The sequence below is a fragment of the Poromitra crassiceps genome, assembly GCF_964638095.1.
Source record: "Poromitra crassiceps genome assembly, chromosome: 5".
Classification (NCBI taxonomy): Eukaryota; Metazoa; Chordata; class Actinopteri; order Beryciformes; family Melamphaidae; genus Poromitra; species Poromitra crassiceps.
In genome coordinates, this window is record NC_139642.1 from 42,720,316 (window position 1) to 42,746,919 (window position 26,604).

The following is a 26,604-nucleotide window of genomic DNA, read 5'->3' on the forward strand; positions in this document are numbered from 1 at the left end:
TGAATTCGTTAGTGAAAACAATAACAGTGATAACGAATATTGTCAGAATGATTTCCCACTTTTGTGTGGCAGATGAGAAGTGTGAAAATAAGCGGGGCTGACACTTTGATAATTGCACATTTGTGTCTTATAAAAAAATCCCCCTTCTTGTGTCTGTTATGTCAGTTTAGTGAGCTACTTTTCTCGCAGCAAACTGAAACCAGATTGCAAATCATATTAATCTGATAAAACTGCTGCACAATATGCCTCTGTGCTCAGCCACTGAATCACATCAGGAAAGAGCACTTAGGTTACTGTGTGGGGGAGGATCCAGAAACCTGTGAAAAAAGTGCTACTCTAGTGATGAAGGCAGGGATGAGTGGTGCGGAACGCGCTTAAAGATATTTTTACTGAAAACCGTCCATCTCTGAAGTCTTCACCCATGGGTAAAGCTATGGGCTTTGGTTTCATTTCACAGATTATTGCGAGATAAAATGTCAAAAGGGGGACATCTTCTCGTCTGTGAAGCTCTGAGTGGAAAGCCTACCACGAGGAATGAAACCCGGCGAGGTATCCACAGGAGCAGGTATCTTAATTCCCTATCGTCCAAACTCAGGCAGAAGTAAATTGAAATGTCCATTGGTGGATTAGGAGTCCAGCGAGTATGAGCGTGTGGCCATTGCAGCGTGTGAGACTCCCTCTGAAGAGGAGAAGCAGTTGCAGTGAGAGTGATTCGGGTGACTTATTTGGAGAGGCTTCAACTGAACATCAAACATCTCTTTAATGATCTATAATCCTCTGGAAAAATCTGCAGTGGGCAGCAAGGCTCTCACAGTTATTTTTACCAGGATGTGAAAATCCTCAATGAAATTAGTCTGAAGCTAAAGAAAGTAAATATATTTCAGTGTGATGCATATTTATGATGATCCCGGACTATGCATTTCTTACATGCACTGCTCTTAAAGCCATTTGGATCTAAAGGCTTATGCTTAAATGCTTGAAATGTATGTCTTAGACAAATATAAATAGTGACGTTGATGCTATGTATGAATTTCTTTCCAAAGCCGTTGCCTTTCCATCAAGCCAAAGGATGGCTACTTTAAAGAATCTAAAAGCGAAAATACTTTTGATTTGTTTAACACTATTTTGGCACTGCTATAATTCCATGCGTGCTATTTCGTAATTTTTATGTCTTTACTGTTATTCAAAAATGTAAAAAAAATAGTACAAATGAAGAAAAATGAGTGTTCAAACTTTTCACTGGTAGTTCCTCTCACACGCCGCAGCCTTTCTGACACGACTGGCAGACAGGTAGGGGGAAGTGGAAGAGGAAGAGGCAGGTGAAAGGTTGTTTCCAAGCCAAAGCAGCGCTGTCAGAAGGGAGTCCGTTTTGGGTCTTAATGGAGCCATTGATCCAGTGCCCATGGAGGACACACCCAGTAGGGGACTGGCTCAGAGCGAGGAGACAGGTGTTCGCTCGATATCTGTCCCACTTCCCTGACCTTAAAGCTTTTAATCAGCTCTGCCAGGGAGCTTGTCAATCCTGTCAAACAATGAACAGCCCACAGTATAGACACAGTGATGGGGGTGAGAGCCCACAGTATAGACACAGTGAGGGAGAGCCCACAGTATAGACACAGTGAGGGAGACCCCACAGTATAGACCCAGTGAGTGAGAGCCCATTGTATAGACACAGTGAGGGAGACCCCACAGTATAGACCCAGTGAGTGAGAGCCCATTGTATAGACACAGTGAGGGAGACCCCACAGTATAGACCCAGTGAGTGAGAGCCCATTGTATAGACACAGTGAGGGAGAGCCCATTGTATAGACACAGTGAGGGAGAGCCCACAGTATAGACACAGTGAGGGAGAGCCCACAGTATAGACACAGTGAGGGAGAGCCCACAGTATAGACACAGTGAGTGAGAGCCCATTGTATAGACACAGTGAGGGAGAGCCCACAGTATAGACACAGTGAGTGAGAGCCCATTGTATAGACACAGTGAGGGAGACCCCACAGTATAGACCCAGTGAGTGAGAGCCCATTGTATAGACACAGTGAGGGAGAGCCCACAGTATAGACACAGTGAGGGAGAGCCCATTGTATAGACACAGTGAGGGAGAGCCCACAGTATAGACACAGTGAGTGAGAGCCCATTGTATAGACACAGTGAGGGAGAGCCCACAGTATAGACACAGTGAGGGAGAGCCCATTGTATAGACACAGTGAGGGAGGGTAAGAGCCCACAGTATAGACACAGTGAGTGAGAGCCCATTGTATAGACACAGTGAGGGAGAGCCCACAGTATAGACACAGTGAGTGAGAGTCCATTGTATAGACACAGTGAGGGAGAGCCCACAGTATAGACACAGTGAGGGAGAGCCCACAGTATAGACACAGTGAGGGAGAGCCCACAGTATAGACACTGTGAGGGAGGGTAAGAGCCCACAGTATAGACACAGTGAGTGAGAGCCCATTGTATAGACACAGTGAGGGAGCGTAAGAGCCCACAGTATAGACACAGTGAGGGAGCGTAAGAGCCCACAGTATAGACACTGTGAGGGAGGGTAAGAGCCCACAGTATAGACACTGTGAGGGAGAGCCCACAGTATAGACACTGTGAGGGAGAGCCCATTGTATAGACACAGTGAGGGAGCGTAAGAGCCCACAGTATAGACACAGTGAGGGAGAGCCCACAGTATAGACACAGTGAGGGAGAGCCCACAGTATAGACACAGTGAGGGAGAGCCCACAGTATAGACACAGTGAGGGAGGGTAAGAGCCCACAGTATAGACACTGTGAGGGAGGGTAAGAGCCCACAGTATAGACACAGTGAGGGAGGGTAAGAGCCCACAGTATAGACACTGTGAGGGATGGTGAGATCCCACAGTATAGACACAGTGAGGGAGGGTAAGAGCCCACAGTATAGACACAGTGAGGGAGAGCCCACAGTATAGACACAGTGAGGGAGAGCCCACAGTATAGACCCAGTGAGGGAGGGTAAGAGCCCACAGTATAGACCCAGTGAGGGAGGGTAAGAGCTCCCAATAATACGCCTGCAGCTAGGGCTGGGCGATATATCGAATATACTCGATGTATCGCGGCTTGTGCCACGTGAGATGTAGAAATTACTATATCGCGAACATTCGAGTATAATTGTCACGCATTGTTTATAACTTAAGCCACCGGCATGACTCGCTTCACGTTTCCTCTTGTCAGCTCTCCCTCTCAAGGGAGAGCTCTGTCACACTCGGGAAGGGAGGGGGAATCACATGGATACGTCAAACGCGTCAAACCGCGTCACACACCCGTCCCCACCAACCAACCCAAGCAGAGTGGCGAAACATGGCCGCCTCCAGACAGTGTGGCTGACTGTTTCAAATTATAACAAAACAACCACTATTGCAATTTGCAATACATGTCCCGCAAGGTTTCTGAGATTAGGGAAAAGTCTGAGCTGGCGTTACGCTAAACCAAACGTGGGGAGGAGGCAGCGGATTTGTTTAGCGTTAACGTTAGCTGTTGTGTGGTGGCTAACGTGGTGGCTAGCTGGTTGTGGCTACCTAGTAGTTCAGCAGGCAGCAGTCCACAAGCTTGTTGTGACCAAAATCCCCGCATTTAAAGCACTTCATACTCCCAGAGCTGGCGTAAACCATAGAGAACCTCATGCATTACTCAAAATGAAACGTCCAGGGTTTGTCTCCCCAAAAGCAACCGCTAACGTTACATGCAAGGTAATGTGAAGCTAACGTAGCTAGCAACGTTAGCTTGCATGTAACGTTATAGCGTTAGTTGCTTTTGAAGACATAAATCCTGGGCGTTCACATTGGCTCACTCAACTCACTCATTGTCTTTTCTTTAATCTAGAGGCATCATTTTTCAGTCAAAAGTGAGACGACAAAGTGAGGCTTTCCATGCCTCACTATAGAACTGGCCCTAATGCAAAATTCAGACGGCTATTGCCGTCATGCCAATACGAGTCTAAATTGCCTTTTATGTTTTATCGGCAGACTAAACAGCTAGGCTTTCGGTTCTATAAAAGCCATTATTTTTTGTATTGACTATTGAGTGATACACTTTACTAAAACAATCATATTATATCACAATAGTGATGTCAGATTTGCTTAGGTCAGAGCTATGGAATATTAAATCATCCATCTTTGCTCACAACATCTGCCCTTTCTTTCTTCTTCTTTTTTACCCCAGGTGTGCATAAAATACAGGTTAAGAACTTATGGAAAAGTCATGGAAATCCATTGGTCAAAATGTGTATGAACCCTGAAGGGTTAAATTGAGCATTTATGAGAGATTTCAAAAATATCGAGATATATATCGTGTATCGCGATATAGCCGAAAAACATCGCGATATTCTTTAGAGGCCATATCGCCCAGCCCTACCTGCAGCCCTGAGGGAAAAGTGTGTACTGTACATGCAGCAGCGTGCCGCTATTTCGTCTGGGCTCCCACTGGACGGGCCCCCGTGTCTCTGATCCACCCGCAGAGCTGGAGTCTAAAGCCTGTCAGCGGATTTCAAACACGGTTAATGTCAAGAGCGGAGGCGTCCACCAGGATGATTTCATCTGGGATGAAGTTTGTTTATGGCTTGAAAAAGCGTTGGATTGGCTCCCATATGCCAATGCCATGGAGGAACCAAGGTTCTTTAAATAACCATGTCTTCACGTCTTTGCTGAGACGCCTGCCTTGTGTTTTTGTTCATCTGCCCTTGTAAAGGCTCATTTGCAATTGCATAATATATACACACTATGGAGGGGCTTGGCGTCTTTTTCACAGTAGTTTCTGCTGTTAGCTAAATAGTAAAACGGAGCATTACAGACAGCGGTTGAACTGAGGGGGTGCATAAAGTTACAGTACAAAGTAAATAAGGATTTTTTTAAACTGTGAATCATACAAAGCTACTCTAGTGGAGTCCTAGAATAAAATAATAATCAATATTTACATGTACTACTGTAATAAGGCGGCCCGGTTCCGCTCCGTGCTTCCGCTGTGCACACTTGCTCGAGTGACATCACTAATGACATCAAAGTTGCTTGAGTGACATCATGGATGACGCCACAATTGCTCGAGTAACATCACTGATATCACAATTTCTCACATAGACAGAGTGGCATGAGTGGCAGAGTGGCATGACTCATAAATCAGCTTTTGAGCCAGAAAAACTCTGGTTGAGCGCGCAAAGCTAAATGAGTTGGCATGAGTTTGGTCAGACCCCCAAAAAAGCCCATGGCATATCCTCTCCAGGGTCTCCACTTCGCATAATAGGGCCCCTTTAATTAGGGATGGGCATCGAATTTCGAATTTTCGAATAATCGTTGTTATTATCAAGGTCGACTTTTATTATTGAAATTCGAAATTCGTTTTTTGAAAAAAAAAAAAAAAAAAAAAAACATATACGGTATATATATACCGTATATATATTTTTTTGTGAGTGAAATGTTGCATTGTCTCCCCTGATTCTAAGAATAGTCGAATCGCTTGGCTTGAGCAAGTAAAACAATTTTTATAAGCAACCTCTCCCTCTTCATGGGATTTCATCCGCCATTCATTTTTCCATAAACCTTGCTTAAAATGCTTATAAAAATTGTTTTACTTGCTCAAACCAAGCGATTCGACTATACTTAGAATCAGGGGAGACAATGCAACATTTCACTCACAAAAAAAAAAAAAAAAAAAAAAAGATTTTTAATTTTTTTTACATTTATTTTTATTTTCGAATTTCGATTAAAAGTCGACTTTGGCGAGTGAATTTCGAATAGTGTTTTTGCTAGAAATGCCCATCCCTACCTTTAATATCCCACATATTATGGTAAATGGTAAATGGCCTGCATTTACTGTATATAGCGCTTTTATCCAAAGCGCTTTACAGTCAGTAGGTACATTCACCCATTCACAAACCGATGGCGGCAGGTTACCATGCAGGGTGCTGGCACACCAACGGGAGCAATTTGGGGTTCAGTGTCTTGCCCAAGGACACTTCGACATGCAGACTGGAGGAGCCGGGAATCGAACCACCAACCTCTTTTATCCAAAGCGATTAGTGGACGACCCGCTCTACCTCCTGAGCTACAACCGCCCAAGAAAACAATATTATTGAAAGGTTCTTTGTGGAACCAGAAATGGTTCTTCTTAACCTTGCAAGGCAGCTGGATTGGGAGATCACGAGTCCTGTTCTGTGAAAACAAACCATCTGGCAGCGTCAGGTTAGGTTATTCTATCTATGGCGTCATGCCAAAGAACCATTTTTGGTTCCAATTCGCACCTTTTATTTTTCTGTGAGTTTCATCAGCCGTGCTCAGAGAGCTTCTGCCATCATGGGAGATGTTACCCTGGCCTCTTCGCCAGCCTAGAATGCTAATCAACCATCCCCCCCCGCTCACCCTGAAACAGTGCATTTTTCCATTGGTTATTCTGTTGAGTGACTGACAGGGATTTCAATACGACCTAATTGAGTTGTTGAATCTCCCTTTGGCTGCCTCTTTCACTTGCTCTGCCTCTGATCAATAGTAATACACTATCAGGATTTGTCAGCTATATACTTTTTCTTTGTTTCATCAAAAGCCCTGCGAGTCAAAACTCATTCTACTCTCTTGCAGGGTTCATTTCACTGTGTGCTTCCTTTCTTCTGCAGTTCACGTCCAGATTGGCACACTATGAAGTTTAACTACAGAACATCTTTTAAACGCCCAGCGTAATTACGCTAGTGCTTTAATTGCCGTTAATAGCACAAGCTGTCAGCAGAGCAGTTACACAGCAGTCACACAGTTCAATTTGGTCGCAGCGAAATTGCATTGAACCCGCAGAATGATCTCTTGACGCTACGCTAACAGCTCTCCTCACCGTCGTTCATTTTGTCTGGACGTTGCTGCGTCCTGCTCTTAAATTAAATGTTAAATGAAGATTTGTAGCCCGTAATGTTGGTCATTTGGCTTCACTTCTATTTAATGCTGTCTGGGGTCGAGCGTGGTGAGGCCCTCTCCTCCACTTCCAGCATCATCTACACAACGATGAGTTCATTTCCTGGCCTCTTTTTATGCCCCTAACCCACAGCCCACCCACTGTGGTGTTTTCAGATGGAGCTGAGAGAAAGCCACTCTGTTGCTTCATGATTTTTGATTCTTCTGATGGATTGCTATTTTCATACCAGGCTCATTTGAGGCGCGGCCGCCCTGTTTTTCTGCCCTTGTACATCTCTGACAATCCGTATAGGATGGTTTTGTGTCCTGGGTCTTTGTGTCAATACACATTGTTAGACATCTAACGAGCAGTGGAGACTGGAGTTACTCATACCACCCTGCTCAGCTTTCAGCCCGTCCTGTTCCCCTCGCTGTGGCTTTGTGGTCCTCTCCCCATGTCTCCGTGCCAGTCGCTCGCTTTGCACTTGAAAGGCCAGTTGCAAACTGCGCAGACCTTAAAGGCTGTTTCATTTTCATCAGGTTCAGCTGCCACAATTACATCCTCCCTTTCAAACATGATATTAAAGGCCCATTATGCAATTCTTTCACCTTAATGTAACAAGCGTTTTAATCATTTTGATGGTACAGTGACTTCTAATAGGGAGAATAGCACCTCTGCCATTCCCACACCGCCCTCCGAAGGCCTGTTCCTGCACTGTGGATTTTTGGTGTCTGTGTCCCGGATCAGCTGAAGTTGCTTAAGAGTTTTCCGCCGGCTAACTAACAGGGTGCTTTTATCTGTGATGTAGTAGATATAGGAAGGGAAACGTGTTTCGCTTGCTAGCTTGATTAGCGGTGCAATTAGCTACTTACCCCCACCACCCCACCCTTCAAAATATTATATCCACAAATTTGACAGGCATCAATAACATCTGGTAAGAGTGAAGGCACATGCAAAATTTCACTCATTTCTTTCCACTATTTTCAAGTATAAAGTATTATTATTACAAAGTAAAGAGATCGTGACATACCATAGCAATTTATCCCAAGTATATTCTGCTTTTGCGTTTAAGTATGCATGCAGTCGTTCAAAAAAGAAGTGATGTCAAACTGAGGTAGAAACTGTGGATCTAAGATATTTCATCATTCCCCACGCAGGCTAGTAGAGCTTGATACTGTATATTAAGAGGTTATGTATGAAACATAGTACCTCATGCTGAGCAGTGAGAGAATGCAAAACAAAGTGTACGTTGAAGCTCAGAGGGTAGTGGGAAAGGCAATAGTTGATCCCAGCTGGAAAGCACATGCAGCTGAACGTGAACAGGGTCCTGAGATGTGGTGAGCATTCCAACCGTTATATGTATGTGGAACATGGAGCCGTCCTCCAATCCCCTTGGAAAGATAGGCTGTGGTCATGGTTTAGGAAATGCTTCAGCCCCGGTCTCGGAGTTCTGCCGAGAACCGCTGAATTTCATAGAGGTTTATGATCAAAAAACACATGAAAAGGGGGAATTTGGCAAAGGCACGAGTCCAGCGTTCATGTTGAAATGTTCCAGTGTTCCTATATAGCCATTTCTCCTATAGCAATCTCATCAAGCTTCTTGTTTATGTCATACTTACTTACTAATATGAACTACATTGATGTGAGGTAGATTTCTGTTCCCTTCAGGAGGTGTTTTGGACCTCTCTGGAGTGACTGATATTCGGGAAGTTGGGGCAAAATGAGCTTGAACAAAAAGCTTGAAACTTTCTAGTCACAATGGATCTAGCAGCTCTCAAATTCATATCAAGGAATACTTGATATGAAACATGTACCTGCTGTTGTTCTACCAAAATGAAAGATGATTTAAATAACGTGATACGATAACAGGCTTCAGGGAAAAAATAAGTGTAGCATCATGTCTAACAACAGCAACTTACGTGACTATGCACACTCCTCTGCCGCACTAGCGGTGAAAACAGGAAACTAACTAATCCGTGCATAAATGACGTGATTGTGGTGCAAAATTACTATTCATGTATATCTGTGCTTAATTCCCTGCGCACATGCACACACATAGTTCCCTGGTTTGTTATAGCTGTAAAGTGAACGCTACCGAGTCTTTGGTGAGTCGATTTTATGACTTTGTTTCTGTTTAAATGTCACGGTGTTTGTTTAGAGCAGTGGTTTTCAAAGTGGGGGCTGGGGCCGCCAGGGGGCTTCAGCAAATTAACGGAAAACGCTCATCAAAATGCAAATACGATTTTTATGTGGAAGGAAATGATTCAATTATATTTGTTAATACTACAGTATAATACAAGAAAAAGGATATAATATCGCTCTAATTGCCTGCCAGTCAAAACGTCATCACATTCATTCATTGCCATTGTCAATGGGTTCGCACAGCAATGTTGCTGTTGCTGTGCTCTGGAGATTTGCCCCATGGTGTGGGTAATAGTCTGGAACAATGTTTATAACAGAAAACAGAAATATTGAAATGAAGAAGTGAGAACAGATTTGAGACACAAAATGCAATCATTAGGCTATATTACATTAATAAAAGTAAGGGGATACATTCGGAAGTTGTATGGATGTGATTTTTGATAGTTAGTTGCAATAGCATTGTCAATGAGTTTTTAAAGACAGCTTGCAATAGGGGGGGCGCGGCCAAAGGCTAATGTTATTTGGAGGGCTTCGCATGGAAAAGTTTGAGAACCCCTGGTTTAGAGCATCACATGTCATGTGCTACTAAGGCTCGTCTTGATTAGTCAGCTTACTAAAGGTTTTCTATTTTGATACTTGTTTTGAGCAGTAGGAGTAGCATTTGTTCGAGTCCCTTGGCCGTGATGACTCAGACACATACTAAGTGCGGTTGTTAATTGATAGCAGACGGGGGTCTTCAGCCCACTGCCCACTCCAGCTGGAGTGTGAATTCCCTCTCCTCTATGCTAATGGATCTGCAGTAAAAAAGGGCTTGCTCTAGCATCGCTGAAGAAAAATAGGCGCAGTGCGTTATGCCAACAAGCAGAGCTGTGTGCACATTGCCCCCGCTGGCCTGTTTATGTCCCATGCACAATTACACATGCACTTTGATGACAGCGACTTCCTATGTTTTTCCTCAACACATCTTTAAAAATGTATGATCATATGCACAAGATTAATTCCTCTCAAGATATCTATGTAGACCGCTGCCATAAAAAGCGCAGTGGAAATGACTAAAAAGAAAAAACACACAAGTGAGTCTAATCAAATATTGATTGTACGCTCTCTTTTCTTGGTTTAATAAGCCAGTGGTCATGCAGCAGTGCTTCCTGCCGTGCTCATACTGACCTGTTTCTCCAGCCAGAGGCTACGTCTGCATGCCTGGAAGATATCAGTTGGCCTTTGGCAAAAAGAGAGAGAAAAATCTCCCTCAGTAAAGGTCACACAGGTCAGACGCCAACAACCGTTTCCTTTCTGTGTGTGTGTGCTCTCAATGAGTATTTCTAAAGGTCACCTTGCATGTGCTCTATGGATAACACTCATCCACTTTGAATTTTTATTGAGTATGAAGGTGTCAATGTTAGCTTTATGCAGTTCAATATACTCAATGTTTATGTTTTAGCCAATAACCGACATGAAATTTGAGCAGATTAGCTGTGTATTGGATGTGTTTGATTTTTAGAAATCTTCTAATCGAATGTATCTACTGTCTGTAACCCAAGCGTCCGGCACAATCACATGGACGCTTCCAGTGTTGTTCTTGATGCAAGACTTATCTTTGCTTGTGGACAATGGAACAGATGGTGTGAGAGAAGGATTTGTCATGCATGGTCGTCCAGGGCTAGACTCCTTCTCAGCACTTTTTGGCAGGACTTTATCTGCATTTCATGATGCTGTATCTGCTGAATGAGTAGAGGTATATCACTGCTCAATGCTGCGGTGCTGGCTTAGGCTGATCCCCCCCCCCCCCCCCCCCCCACACACACACACACACACATACACACACACACATACACACACTGTACTGTGCATTGGCAGAGGCATATTCCATGAAGACATTTCTGATTAATGCTTTGGAAATTAGTGCATTACAAATTCATGCACGTGAAGTGAACATATGTCGGAACCTACGGTGAAGCCAAAGTTCATCTTTAAAGTGATGTTGTGCTTTGTTGCGTACTGGCTTCCTGGAACAAAGTGTGACTCTGAAATCTTCCGGCTGGATTTTGGTCTTATACACTAAGCTGGAAGGTTTAATAAACATAAAGAGCGCCATTAGTTAACTATCCTGTACTATATGATAGATTCTGCTTTGTTCATGTTTGGTTATGTGCTAAAAGTGTGGTTTTTACACCTGTATTGCCACATAATGCCAGTGAATGGAGAGAGGGGAAAAAGTGCATTTCTCAAAAGATAACAGAGAATCACTGTTTTTGTCATCATATCATGTTGAGGAAGCTAGACAACCCAAAGTACTAGTAAAGTTCAACCACACTGTGTCAGGTGAGCTTCAGGGGAAGATTTGTGTCGGAGAAGAATGTGTGTTTAATGTCAGTCTGAATCGTTGTCAGTGATTTAAGCCAATCAGCGGATGTCCAGTGTCCTGAAGGCACCGGGGAAACATGCTCCTGTTGTAGAGTCATGTGTCGACTGTGTCAGAACAGAAGCCATGTGGACCTCGTCTCTGTGTCGCCCACAGCATCGTCTCTCCTCCGCTTTTCATATCCTATTCCTAAGTGCAGTAATCTGCTCACCATGTTCTGACCCGCTGCCTGTCACTCTCTCTGCTTACCAACCCCCCCCACCCCACCCCCCTCACTCCCCAAAATCCTCTCACATTTATATGGAGTGCCAAAGTCACGCCCTCTTCCGGGTTAGGCACGGACCAAGAGACTTCCACCGCCATTCATTTTTCCATCTACATTTTGTAAAATGCTTATAAAAATAGTTTTACTTAGTCAAACCAAGCAATTCAGCTACAGTGTTTCCCCCTACCATTCTACAGGCCTGGCGGGCCCGCCAGGCCAGAAAAAGAATTGCAAAAAAAAAAAAAAAAAAAAGAATCTGCTCTCCCCAAAATTTCAAGAAACCTTTATGGCATATTATTAGAATACAGCAATACTGGTGTTGACAGTGTTGACAGTAATAGAAGATGCCAAATCATTCAAAACAATAAGCATTTTGCTTTTAGGAGCATTGTGCCAGCGTGCGCCGCTGTTCCAAAACATGTGTGTCGTTGCCTGGGAAACGCACATCCCATAATACAACTGTTCGCATCGCATCCCATAATAGTATGATGATACTTGGGATGCCATTGCGAACATAGATGCGAACAGGTTAGCTAAAAGTTTAGCGTCGCCAGCGAGGGCCTCCGCCGTTGCGGTCGAGGTACGTTTCGAAATCCTTCCAGGCCTGAAAATGTTTCTAGGGGAAACACTGAATTTAGAATCAGGATAATGTAACATTTCACTCAGGCCAAAACATTTCACTGGTCTGAGTGAAATGTTATACAGTTATACTGTATGGTCTCTCCTGATTTAATATAGCTGAATCGTGGTTTGACCAAGTAAAACTATTTTTTATAAGCATTTCACAAAATGTAGACGGAAAAAAAATGGCAGATGAAATCCCTTGGTTTGTATGCCTAACTGGAAGAGGGCATGACTTTGGCTCTCTATTTAAATAACCCCCACTCCTATGTGCACTTCTCCAGCCCGTGGCCCCCTTTTTATTAATTTAACAGCACTTTACTATGAGGCCGTGCAGCAGCTGCCCTGGTCTGAAAGGAAACCTTTGCATTATTGAGACATAACCAGCGCACAGCATCATCGTATCGTACCCACCCCTTCCTGTGGACGAGATGCTTTTGCTAACTAATTGTCAGGCCTGTGTAAGCGCTCCCCTGTGTCTGATAAAGTGTATTATCCAGCTATTATCACTCTTGCGCCATGACATGATTTCATCAGCGATACCTCCCGCATTTTTAGACACGAGCGATACTCGGATCTCCCTCTGAAAGTTTCTGCTGAACAACCACAACTGTCCCTCTTGTAATGATTCATTCATCAGCAGTTGGAGAGGTGGGGGGTTGGGGTGGGGTGGTGTTGGTGGGGGAGGGGGAGGAGGGGTTTCCCCTGCCTTTCACTCGTCCGCGACCTTTTTGTTGACAGGCATTTGCTGCTATTTGGTATCAGTGGGCGATGTCATCCAGCCCATTTGGTCAGGTAGCGTCAGCACTGTTTATTTTGTGTCGTAGAACCGAAACCGCGGTGGCAGTTGTTTAGATAAGCTGCAGGCAGAGGGAGGGGGGTCACGGCTCTCTCTCTGATATTGTGTTTACACTCGATATGTGCTATAGACTCTCCCTCTCCGGGGCAAAACCTTATTTTTGTCCCAGCTTTATTTGTTTTGGCTGCGGTCAAAGGCAACTAAAATCCCAGATTACTTTTAGATTACTTTTAGCATATTTCCTATTGTGCTAGAATGAGATGCATTAATTGCAGAAAATCCACAAGTGCTGTTTACTCCCACTATTGTCGTGTTTTCCCCCTGTGTATTTCATTGAAAGAGGTTGGACAGAGGCTCCCAGTAGAGGTGTGATATAATACACTCTATCATCTATGCGTGGTTCTTTGAAATCCTCCGATAACAAAGTAGAGTAGCAGTGTTTTCCAGTGTTTCATTCAAGGATGAATCATTACCGTGCAGATATAGATGAGAAGCTCTGCTGCAGTGAACCCATGTGTCCCCTTGACATTTGAAATGCCTTCAAGCTGCTCGAGGCGCTGAACCCCGCGTTGCATCAGACACAGCTGCGTGAGGGGAGAGTCTGTGCATATGGCTGCCTGGCTAGTGCTGTACACACTACAAACCTTAAAGTCGTAATTGTATAACCCCGTGGAAAACACGCTACTACTGTTCCTTGATTATTACGCTTCCCTCTTCCTCAAACAAACAGCCGTTGGGAATAGTTAAAATGAAATGCTTTCGCTTCTTTCATGGCGCGATCCCGAGTTGGGAAGTCGCCTAGCACAATAAATATTCCGGGTAATCATTAACATTTACAGCGTAGCAGCAGATGTTACATTGTCCTCAATGAATGACTGTGTTGTACAAAGGAGTATTTCAAATTTGAAGCAGATAGTGGAAAATGAGGAACAGGTCTACTAACCACTAACCATCTGTTGCAGCGAGGCTTTGACGGCCTCTCCAATGTTTGCTTGGGGAGATAGAGGGTAAGGGGAGCAGTTTTGGCAGGTACACCATTGTTTACTCAAGAGACCCGATTGAAACACCACCAAATAGTGGTTAGGTGTAGCTTTACATAAATTCTCTGCCATGTACTCCATCTCACAAAGCTGAATGGCCACGGTCAACGTGAATCGCTTTCATTCAGCATCAACCGTTGAATATAGCTGTGTCCTTTGTATGTATCTACTGAAGCACAATGAAACGACTCTTACCACCTCTGCCAGAAAGTCAGTAATACTATTTCATTATGTGTGGACACTGGTGTTTATTTTCCACGGCATCCTGAAAAACACTTGTGTCTGTTGGAGGGAGCAAGTGAGTAACCTGAGCCCAATGCCACTGTTTGAGATCCAGATCATGAACTCACAAAAAAGGAAAGAGATGTTCCACTAGAGGAGACTACAGTGCTGCATGAATGAGGCCATTTACATCTGGCACTAACATGCATTTTCTGTGATCGGATTGCAACTGTAAGATAGTGCTTGACCACATTAACCTGATTTACCCGATTAACCTCATTTACACCTGGTATTAATATGTGTCTCCAGTGTCCACATTGAGATCTGATTGCGATCGCGTCAGGCAAGCTCCATAGCGTAGAGCAGCAGAAAAACAGCGGTGACTGCTGTTGTATATGGATTGAGAGTATACACATTGCATTTACACTTGTCTTCAAGGAGGTGGTTTGGCCGATCAGATCGCAATCCGCCCTCAATGTGTCTTGGGGGCGTTTGCACCTGTACTTTCAAGTGGTCAAGCACTATCCAATTGCAATCTGATCACAGAAAACACATGTTAGTGCCAGGTGTAAATGGCCTCAACGAGTCCTAAAACCTGGAAATGCATTTAGCATGGGTTCCCTCATCAAGACTATATTATGCGTTTTTTGAATGAGTTTTTGGTTAAATGCCTGAAATAAGGTAGGTGGTTAACAAACGTTTATGATACATAGATCTTTGTGTTCAGCAAGATAATCTTCACAAATTAATACATTTTTTATGATTCTTGAAGCGTCGTCCTGGCGATCGCATACACTTCAAAAATCAGAAAAAGTGTTCATCTGTGAAGATTATCTTGCTGAACACAAAGTTCTCAGTATCATAAATTTTGTTAACCACATACCTTATTTCAGGCATCTAACCAAAATCCCCATTCAAAAAACCCATGGACTTTGAGACGAGGGAACCCAGGGCGATGCTAACTTCCGGGTTGGCCTAAAAAATGCATCATCCCTGCGGCACTCTATGAACAAGAGCGATGTATGTAACGATTTATGTGTGTGTGTGTGTGTGTGTGTGTGTGTGTGTGTGTGTGTGTGTGTGTGTCTGTGTGTGTCTGTGTGTCTGTGTGTGTCTGTGTGTGTGTGTGTGTGTGTGTGTGTCTGTGTGTGTGTGTGTGTGTGTGTGTGTGTGTGTGTGTGTGTGATTCAGCCTCCCCCTAAACAACCCATGCATAGCCATGAATAGAGTAGGACAGAGAGGCCTGTACCATTGCCGTGGGAACTGGGACTACATTAAACAGTGATTATCTTGTGTGGCTAAAGCCAGGCTGTATCCAGCAGCATCCCAGTTCAGTAACAATGGCATTAACACACAACACAATCAAACATGGAGACAATATGATGTCTGCTCATGATGAGATAAGCTTTAAAGCTGTCAGGCTCAATCACAAAGTTGTGCTGCAGTAGAGAAGACAGTGTCCTGTCCCCCAGGTGAGAGAAGACAGTGTCCTGTCCCCCAGGTGAGAGAAGACAGTGTCCTGTCCCCCAGGTGAGAAACCAGAGATTTGCTGATTTGACCAAATTAAATTCCGGTGTTGGGTATGGATACTGGCAGGAAATCCTCTCTGCACAGAGGAAATACAAAACCAGTGTCTGTATGTCCTGTGTGATCTTTTTGTTTTGTTTGATATGTCATTCATAAAAGAAACTGAAGATACAGCCTGATCATTGCCTATGCACCTGATACTACATCTACTGACTTCACTTTGGGTGATGACCGCTAATGTAAAATCACTCAAGATCTTTTATTTTTTTTTGTTTGTGTAGTTTTCCCTCTCTATGGATTATCATCAGCATTCAAACCTGTCGATTTCATTTCTCATAGCATGTCATGGCAATATCCACTGGTAAATGTCCCGTTGCTAATTTGCTAATTGATTGTAAACCTCTACAAAGCTTAACAAAGGACAGACAATTTCATCTTAGATAGAGGTGCAGCAAAAATATCTATAAATGATCTAGAAACTGTTTTGTGATATTAACTGATGAGTTACAGTATAAACTTATATAAAGCTGAACAAAGGATGCACTCTTTCAACTTTAGATTAGATTCTGGGGGGAAAGATTATGAGTTTAATGACTTATGAAATTAATGAACTGATGATTTGTTCATGGCTATTAATAATGTTCATTGTTGTGAATGACTTATGAATGAAAGTTAGTATAAAGTTTTACATTAAAATGAATGAATGGAATATTTGGCTCTGTACCAAAGACAACAACAATATTATGTTATATTCAGTTTTGATTCATTACTGGTGTGGGGGGGGATCTGATTATATATATAAAAAATGTATTCTGTGTTCATTTAATGTTAAATAATTAAGTGGATAACATTTTAATTTCCCACCTGGGAAATTAAATCACTCATTTATTTAAAATGGAGCGCAGTAGAAGTCATTGTGGTCATGAGCCTGTGCAGAGAGGACAGTGCAGCAGTGTCGTGTGCCCCTGGGTGTCGTCCACGGCGCTATAGGAAGCTTGTTTGGCTGAAGGGTGTTCCACACACACACACACACACACACACACACACACACACACACACACACACACTGCTCACTGCGCCATATGCAAACAACACAGAGCACATGGTTTTCCTTGTAGCATGAAAGGGGTGAGATCTTATTACAGTTGACTGTCCTCAGTGCAGCTCCGTGGCCACTGGCCAGGCCCTGGGAGTGTGCTCCTCAGTGCAGCTCCGTGGCCAGGCCCTGGGAATGTGCTCATCAGTGCAGCTCCGTGGCCAGGCCCTGGAAGTGTGCTCCTGAGTGCAGCTCCATGGCCAGGCCCTAGGAGTGTGCTCCTCAGTGCAGCTCTGTGGCCAGGCCCTGTCCTCAGTGCAGCTACATGGCCAGGCCCTGGAAGTGTGCTCCTGAGTGCAGCTCCGTGGCCAGGCCCTGTCCTCAGTGCAACTTTGTGGCCAGGCCCTGGGAGTGTGCAGCTATCAGCGGAGGCCCAGACGGTGCAGCAGCTGTTTTAATAGCTCCCCTTATGTCCCCCTTGATCCAAGTCAGCTCACCTGGTGTGAATCAAACCGCTCTTCTCTCTTTATATTCTGCCAGCTCGGGGCAGACTTTCTGCTTGTTTGTGCCATTGCATTTCCCTTCCAGAAGGTCTCCTCTCTCCATTGGCAACTCTTAAGGCAATGTCTAACCCCCAGGTGCATTAAAGCATGACTGTCCCCCGCAGTCGCCCTCTTGTCAGGGTGAGAACAAAGAGCGGCGGCGATGCCAGCCTCAAGCCCGCAGCACACCTACAAATCTCCCTACAGCTTTTGTCTCGCTCTTCCTCTGGCCTGGTCCCTGTCTCCACTACTTTGCCTATCCTCCAGCTCTTTGTTCCTCTCTCTGTTCCTGCATGCATGGCCTCTCTCTCCCTCTCTCTCTCTCTCTAAAACAACAACTCACAAAACCTACCTTCTTAGCGCTACTGCCATATACTGTATATATGCGACTCCGCTCTTCTATGGCTTCACCGCACCACGGTGTAGTCTGTGATTACAGTTGTAACTGTGCGCTCTGCCAAGGACTCCTCCACTCCTTGAGTGGAAGGGGTCCCTGTGGGGGCCCCCGGTCCTTCACGGAGGGGATTCGGGCACTGAGGCTGTGTAATTATGCCGATTCCTCTGGTTTCCATTTGTGGCCTGCTATTTATTTGGTCCAATCTGAGAAGCGAGCAGCAGCCTCACAGGAGGAAGGAGGGAGCAGGGGGGTAGGGAGGAGAACTGCCAGTATTGTTTTAGCATTCAAGTGGGTGAGGTCTAGTCTAGCCAGGTACACTACATACTGTATCTATGAGTTTCCACAGCGCCCGCTGCCCAGCTAACCCCTCACTTCGCTCCGATTTAAGATGAAACTTTAAGTAGTGTTGTCACACACTAAATTGTGTTTGCCATTTCAAAAAAAAATCATCCTATAGCCGCTGCCACTGCTAATCTAAGCTGTGATCAAATGGAGTAAAGCATCGGCCCGAGGTGCGCAAGGACACAGGTGTTTCTCAAGGTACAGATGACAAGGTTGCCAGTCCTCCCTGTCAAACTGTATTAGTAAATCAATCTGTCATCTTCAAATCCCTGAAGTTTAAATCTCTATAGAGAGAGGGTCTTGTTGATGTGGTCCGGAGGAAATGAAAGATGATGTGCACTCAGTAACTTGAAAAGGTTGTCACTTTGCTTTTTATGTGATTTGCGGTCGGCCGCGAAGGGCTGCTGTAGCTGTACTTGAGTGGAAACGTATATAACAATGGCTAGAAATTGGCTTTCTCTGGTAATGTTCTGCTTTGGACTGTAAGTCATTCAACCCGCGGCTTGCGTGACAGCTGTGAAAGATGAGGAAAAACAATGCATTGTTCATATTAATGGTGTTCACCGAGGGCTGCTCCTACAGCTTCCTGTATATATATGCATGCATTGTGCCCCAGTGTCCTTCGGCTGAGTCTCTACCCTCTTTATGAACCTTTCTTAACAGACGCATCTCCCCCAGACACATCTCGCCCCACACCTCCCCACCCCGCTGTACAGTCGAGGCTATGCTCAGATTTTTGCTATGCACTGTGCGTCTACATAGATGGATCTCTTACATACTCGTACACACTTTAAAGACCGCTGTGTGGAGATCTTATCTCCGACTGGCCCAGCGATTATCCATCATTGTGATGCAGTTATTCACCGTTAAAGAGTGGCTGTGTTTGTGCTGCATATGTTCTGGGCCTGGTCCCCCCCCCCCCACTCGAGGCCCGGCCCCCCCCCCCCACTCGAGGCCCGGTCCCCCCCCCCCCCCACTCCAGGCCCGGTCCCCCCCCCCCACTCGAGGCCCGGTCCCCCCCCCCCACTCCAGGCCCGGTCCCCCCCGACTCGAGGCCGCAGCATATTTCCCTCTGTGTTTATGACTTGATTCACTCGCTGGGTTTATGACTTCAGCGTGATTAACGGAGGAATTCCACTCTTTCTTCCTGTGGGTTCTCGCCTATCCATAGGAGATAATTATAGCTGTGGCTGGTTGTAAATACAAACTCAGCCAGGGGTTGTCTGACCAGGAAACGGGAACATCATCAGACTTCACCTGGAGAGGAGCATAAATCAAAGCAGCGTGCGACGCCTGCGATAACAAAGACGTGTTAAAAAGACAACAGGACGCAGCACAGCAGCCCCCCGAGCGGTGCGCAGACGCATCGGTTCGGTCTCCGCATCAGACTCACTCGTACCAAAGCGAGACATTGTTAATGCGCAGCTATACACCTGAGAAGAGGTTCTGATTGGAGACAGGACGAGACAGGGTTGTGGATATTTAATGGCTGTGACCAACGGCTAATAACAGGTTATCTGCAAATAGTATTTGAGGCCATATACCATTCATCAAGTAAAGAGCCAAAGGCCAAGAGAGAGATGGGCTTAACGAGAGGTCGACGTTTGCATGAGAAACCAAACCACTGGCACGTTTACAGAAAAATACCTTCTTTGCTAATTGACCTTGTTGTTGTTTTTTTTGCTACCAAACTCCTCACAGGCATAGGTGGCGGGGGAGAGGGCCCTAATTGCTGGCTTTTTATAGAGCTAATGTGTGTGTTCCTATTGTGCGAATGCTTACACAGGCCTCCGCATTGTTTCTTTTAATAGGGGCTGCAGGCAGTCATTGAAGTATTTGCGACTAAAAAGTAATTAAAGTTACAATGGACTCGGCAGGTTGGTGCGGGGTAGGTGGCGTGGAGGGATGACTTGGCTCCAGCTCGCCGCCCTGCAGTACTCATTCATTAGGGATGCATTGGCTCCCGCTCTGCCCCTCCCCTCTCATCACAGACAGCAGCGCCCTGGTGGACAAAGAAGGGGCTGTATAGATGTTAATAATAACAACTCGCCCCGCTTTGACACACAACTACCAGGCAGCCAGGATGTACTGACTTTAAACATGGAGGCGCACGGAATCAAGATTGCTTATGTGGAGCAGAGCGAGTGTGTGGGTGTATCCATGTGATTAAATGTGAGCTTGACTGTGAGCGTTGATGTGCGTGCATGTACTACCTAGAGGCTGAATTGACTTGTTGACTTTCCATGCATGTACTATTGCTATTGACTGGAGTGCTTTGCTCGGCCTTAGCTGCGTATTAATCCTAATTAAATGTTTTGTTTTTTCCCCTCTCCTTGTTTCTTGTAGCTGGCAATGCACAGATGGTACAGATGGACCCCAGTAAGTCTGGCTTCGTGGGCTCGCAAGTGGAACTGCGCTGCATTTTCATCAACAGCAACCCGCCGGTCAAGATCTCTCAAGTCACCTGGCAGAAGTTCCTCAACGGCACCAAACAGAACGTGGCGATAGCCAACCCGGCGCTGGGCGTGTCCGTTCTGCCGCCCTTCAAGGAGCGGGTCAGCTTCAAGCAGGCAGCAGTGCGCCACCGCACCCCGTCCCTGGAGGATACCACCATCGTGTTCTCCAACCTGCGGCTGTCTGACGAGGCCGCCTACATCTGCGAGTACACCACCTTCCCCGCTGGCAACCGGGAGAACATGGTCAACCTCACTGTGCTCGGTAAGAACCTGGAGCCGTCAGCAGTTACAAGAGAAATAGTTATCATAGTGATTTGTTACAACTGCGCAGAGCGTCAGTGATTTCAATCCTGTGCTAATCGACCATGTCTGTTAAATTAGTAAAGACAGAATTCCTGTGCAAATAACGCTGAAGGCAGAGGTCCCCTGATAATATGAATCCAGTGGAAATTGAACTCTTGGTGGTTTCAGTCAGAATTTCTTTTTGGCATGGGATTTATTTTTCTCTCTGTTGTTCCTGTCATGAACATTGGAGGCAGTAGTGGAGCCTATAGAGGATGATTTGAATCCATTTTTGGCTCAAACTTCAATACAATTGTAAACATTTTGGAAAACACTTTTATTTGGGGGGTAATTCATTAATCCCTGCTCCCCACATAGGGCAATGCTAGTCACATGCAAATAGGGCTGGTATTATACAAGGTAGTTTCACACCAAATAAAGGAATATTGCGCAACATTGCACAAAATGAGGAATAAATATAGAAAATATAGCCGCAGGCGGCCATTAGTGGTGTCCAGGCCCATGGGTGCAACATTGCCAATTTGTCGTCGTGGTAACATTCTACAGCAGGAGGGCCAAATGTAATGTGACACACTGTGGAAGCCATCTGCACATGATATGTATGTGGAGTGTACAGTAGGATTGTTCTAGCATTAAATGTTTAGGTTTGTGCATCTTTGCTGTCAGCTTCGTTACTATGTCTTGGCCAACCATGATGTAGGCAGCTGAAATATGCAGCGTGTAAGATTTGGTGGAGATTGAGTGTATTTTTGCAGGATTCATAAAAACAAAAGCACAGTTGGCCTGATGGTGGCGCTATGGAGGCCATCTCAAACATATTATGCGATGTTTGGTTGTTCGAGCACCAAGCGTTTAGGAATTCTGCCTCACTTCCTCTTTGTGTGTCCTCCTCACCATCAACCTTGATTGTGTGTCATGGGAGTCCTTTGTGTGTTTGGATGTTCAATATTATTGTCTGAAATGAAAACCAGTCTGTGCAAAGGATTTGTCCTGAACCAAAGAATCTAAGGGGGGGGAACAGATTCTATACCGTATAGTTCAGTTAGAGTTATTGGCTAAAATATAGAGTTCCTTTTAATTTATTTTTTTAGCTGAGCAGTAGAGAGGAGATTTGAAACCTTAATGCAGAAAAAGGAGAAAGTGGAGGAACAATCCAAACAAAAACAATAGCAGTGCAGCAGTGCGGTGCTGGGCAGCCACCCATAATCATTACAACATGGTGTCAGAGTGAAGACAGCATGAAAACGACATCCTCTTTTTCCATGAGAGACTAACAGACTATTGAAAAGATCAATTACAGGTGAAGAAACACTTTTAGACGCCAACACAAATACAACTTTGCCCTCCAGCATCAGATTGCCACATGCTGCCATTTTAGTGTCAGTATAAATCACACCATGCACACGGCCTTTTTCTATCTACTAAATATGTTGCTCTACCATGTTTTCTTTCTTTACCTATTATGTAAAAGCTCTAGTAAACCATTCAGAGAACAATAAATAAATAAATACTTCCATAGATTTGAAAGTGTCAGATGAGACAGAAATCAATAAAGCCACTTAGTGTATGTATACACTAATTTTGCTTGATTGTGTAATAATTTCAAATTTGCGGTGTGTGAGTGCCAGAGGTGTAATTTGTCTTGGAGAGAGGCAGCTTTGAAAAGGTTGTATACGGACTCTGATTAGAGATCTAATTAGAAACGGAGTGTTTGGTGTGGTTGCAACAAAGCCCAAAAAGGCACTTGGCTTAAGTAGTCCTTGTTGCCAGAGCTTCTTGTCAAATCCAAGTCTCCATTTTGTGCCATTGAGTCTCCCTTTTTAGACGTCTGTGGCTCAGGAACCTGTGTGTAGATAACCAGCCGACAGCGTTGGAAAAGGGTTCGCTCTTCATGCCATATCTCCTTTAGTTGTGCATTTGCTGGAGTCTGCCTTTTGATGTACTAAGAGTAGATTGCTAATTGGCAACTCACAAAGGATTTAAATTGGATGCCTGTGCATTTGAGCAGGCAGGGTACCGCGTCAGTGTAAGCTTTGACAACTGCTTTGGCTTTGAGGAGGGAAGGGGGCAAAACTTCCCCTGATTTGAATTACCACAAAAGTGTTTTCATCTCAACCCCTTATTTTAATTTCCTTCAGATCGCTGTTATCATCAAATCTAAGGCTGTCGGTGGGTGAAGTACACATAATTATAAGCTAAAATGAGATTTAAACTGAAAGAAAAACACACTGACTCAGAGAGAAAATATACTTCACAGGCAAAGATAGGGCAGCGAGTTTAAGACTGTGAAAAGATAAGAAAAGTCATCCCCTTTAGAGCTCTTTTAATGAGCTTTAATCAAACTTTAATAACTTTATCCCCCTTTGTGCTCTCATCCCTACAGCTCGTCCTGTGACGCGCATGACGCTGACCACGCCCACGATCGTGGCCCGGGGGCTGAAACGCAAGACGACCGTCGCCACGTGCGTGTCGGCCAATGGGAAGCCCCCGAGCGTGATCAAATGGGAGACCAGGTTGAAGGGGGAAGCCACTTTCCAGGAGAGCCGCAACCCCAACGGCACCGTGACGGTGCGCAGCAACTACGTGGTCGTGCCGAGCCGCGAAACCCACAAGCAGAAACTCACGTGCATCGTGACGTACCGCAACGAGAGGATCACCGACAGCGTGGTGCTCAATGTGCAGTGTAAGTCCCATACTGTTCAGCCTGCATCAGTGGAGGAAGATGTACAGTACTCAACGTGTTAACGTAAAGGGCCACTTTGGTGAGCATGGGGGGAACATGCAAACTCCACACAGAAAAGCCCTTTTCACGAGATAGCCCACCTGGCCGCTAGGCACTGAAGGCATGGGGAGACATACCACCACCAGTACCAGCAGTGACCCAGGCAAGAATCAAACCCAAGACCTTCTGACTGTGAGGCGACAGCCCTACCACTGTGCCACCTGCTAATACTTCTATACAGTGACTAGTCGAGGCTTCCATCTGCTAATACATACAGGAAATATGTTTGGATTAATTACAGGTTAATGGATCAATAATTAAACACTCTAAAATGGGCCGACGGACCGTAGAAGAATGGTCCATTTTAGAGTGTACAATTATTCATGCGTGAACGTGTGAGAAGTATTTGAATGTGTTTAAGGTGGTCCAGGTGGCGCCAGGTCGAACTGCTCCACTTTAAACTCGACTCAACTCAACTATTGGAATATGCGTGCAGTCGTGTGTCCATGTGTGACCGGTGGAGGCTGCAGAGCATCGCAAGTTCGGTCATTAATCTGCGCATCCATTGCACATTCGGCTATGAGTCTGCCCTAATTACCTAATTAAAAAATCTGCCTCCGTTAGGTCACCCGCACAGGTGCTTTTTACACTTCCTGAAAGATTCAGTGCGATCACACGTAGAATGGCATAGCTGTGGCCGAACACGATTTGTGCTCACTCACTCACTCAGACACAGACTTTGCATTCTTATTATAGGATTATTATAGGATGCAACATGTCTCATGAGTGTATGTATATGTATGTATATGTATATGTTTTACAGGTATTGGTGGTTATGAGGAGGGGTATTTAGTGAAGGCAGCCAAATAAGGCCAAGTCCAGTTGTGATGCGTTGAGTGGAGCTGCGCTCTGTAACGACAGTACTTGTAGTACTGGATTTTTGAAAACGCAATAGCTTGAAATTCAACCACTTACACAAAATCAGATTTTAACAACATCTTTAAAACATATTTGATCATAAAATACTGTATAAATAGAGGGTCATCGTGCCCCCTCTAACTGTTATAAAAGCATATGGAGTAGAATCTACGGAAGAGTTTCTTATAGCATTCTTACAACTGTCAGCCTTTTGGTACACTTGAATGAAGGGTGCTGCACAGCAGTGGGGATGATGTGTTGGAGGGGAGAAATGACATCACCTTTCTTCCTTGCAGATGAACCCGAGGTGAAGATCGAGGGCTTTGATGGAAACTGGTATCTGAACCGTCAGGATGTGCAGCTGACCTGCAGGGCCGATGCCAACCCTCCTGTCACCATCTACCAGTGGAAACTGTGAGTCTAGAGCCCTCAAAACAGCCCTCAAGGCTCGTGAGTCAAGACAGTATGTTGTATGTTGTATACATCCCACCTACACAGTATTATACCTCGCTTTAGATTTCTCGCTGAAAAAACAACAACAAAAAACGCCTGCGCGGCTTGGGAAGCACTTTCATACGATTATGGATTCCGCTTCTTTCAAACATTTGTTTTAAGGCACATACAACAACAAAGTAATCTTCAAAGATAAAAAATAAAAAAATAAAAAAATAACTTCATCCTCTCGGGAAATGCTTCTCTCTTTATTTGTTTGTTTATAAAAATGTGTATGAAGATAAGAGTTGGACTTGAGGCAGAGCACAATAGCCATATTAAGGCAACAACAAACAGGTCTATCTTGTCTGATGGTCACAGATACTGGGAGACAAACGCAAACAGAAGCGCTTTACTTCTGCTTCTGCGTTGGCTTTGAAGTCTCGGGCCGCCGTGCAGGTAGAGGCTGAGAGAACGCCTCATTGTTATTGCTGTGTGTCCTGTGGAGGACACAGAGGCAGCGCGTTGTCCCGACACACTAAATAAACAAATAACTAAACAAACAAATCAATTAAATCAACTTTTTCAAAAGCCTCGCGGGAATCTCCAAATAACCCCGGGGTTTGCTCATCTTTGACTAATGGCATGAAAGTTGCTCGTGCGGAATTAAATGATGTCGTTTAAACAGACGCGCCGGCCGCAACGTTGTGAAAACGCGGTTACACTGCGGAATTGTTTAGCTGCAATTTCGGATTATCCTCGATTTGATTGTATTGGCACGACACATGCGAGAAAACTGTCAGCGCAGCTCTTTGAATATAGAGTAAGTTTTTCTCGGCGTATCGTGGGCCTTAAATGAAAGTATTATACGCTGAAATTGACAGATAAATGTAGCAATTTGTCCTGTAATTGCTCAGTAAAGGCTGGGTTGAGAAATATGTCAGTGGACTTGAGTGGATGTGGATTAATCGACCATTGTGGCCTCACTGTATCTACTCTACGGGCCACTGTTGGATTTTAATGAGGCATGGGGAGTGTTTTTTCTTCCTCTTTCTTTTTTCTTTGAGCATACATTTGGCTTTGAGGGCAGAAACACTGATATACACACACAGCAGCAGAAGACACCATGGAGAAGATTTGGCCCGCTTGGTATTTTATCAGAGGCAAAGGGAGATTTAGGGAGATAAGGGGGAGAAGAGGGTGATGTGATCTAGAAAGACGAGGGCACTGTGCTGACAGATAGGAGGGGACGGCCATTGCTGCACTGGGAATGAGATGCCAAATGTGTTGTGAAGGTTCCCCTGGGCTCCACTGTGGAGGTCAACACAAGGCTGTGACAGAACGATCCGGGAACAGGCCGGCGTGATGCGTGATGGCGTCACACCATCCAAAACCGCCCGCGTTACATGCACGTGTTTATGCATGTGTGCAGCAACACAAACACAAGGGGTGGAGCCAAATCCTACTATGGTGTTCGGCAATAAATATTAATGTCGTGGATATATACGGATTATTCCCAAAGGTGATCCAGCGTATACAGAATTGATCATATTCAATGTATTCATAGTTTGGTGTTGTTTCGTT

The 26,604-nt window shown here is 44.8% G+C and overlaps 1 protein-coding gene across 1 annotated transcript in view; it reads left to right on the top strand.

Moving 5' to 3' along the window:
- The window catches only part of LOC310777341 (nectin 1b-like), a 99,067-nt gene that overhangs the window by 45,211 nt on the left and 27,252 nt on the right, over positions 1 to 26,604 (top strand). Inside the window, exons 2-4 of the mRNA XM_083637678.1 lie at positions 20,536 to 20,907; positions 23,332 to 23,631; positions 24,885 to 25,002. Coding sequence (XP_083493804.1) covers positions 20,536 to 20,907; positions 23,332 to 23,631; positions 24,885 to 25,002 — 790 coding nt within the window. The remainder of the gene's footprint in view (positions 1 to 20,535; positions 20,908 to 23,331; positions 23,632 to 24,884; positions 25,003 to 26,604) is intronic.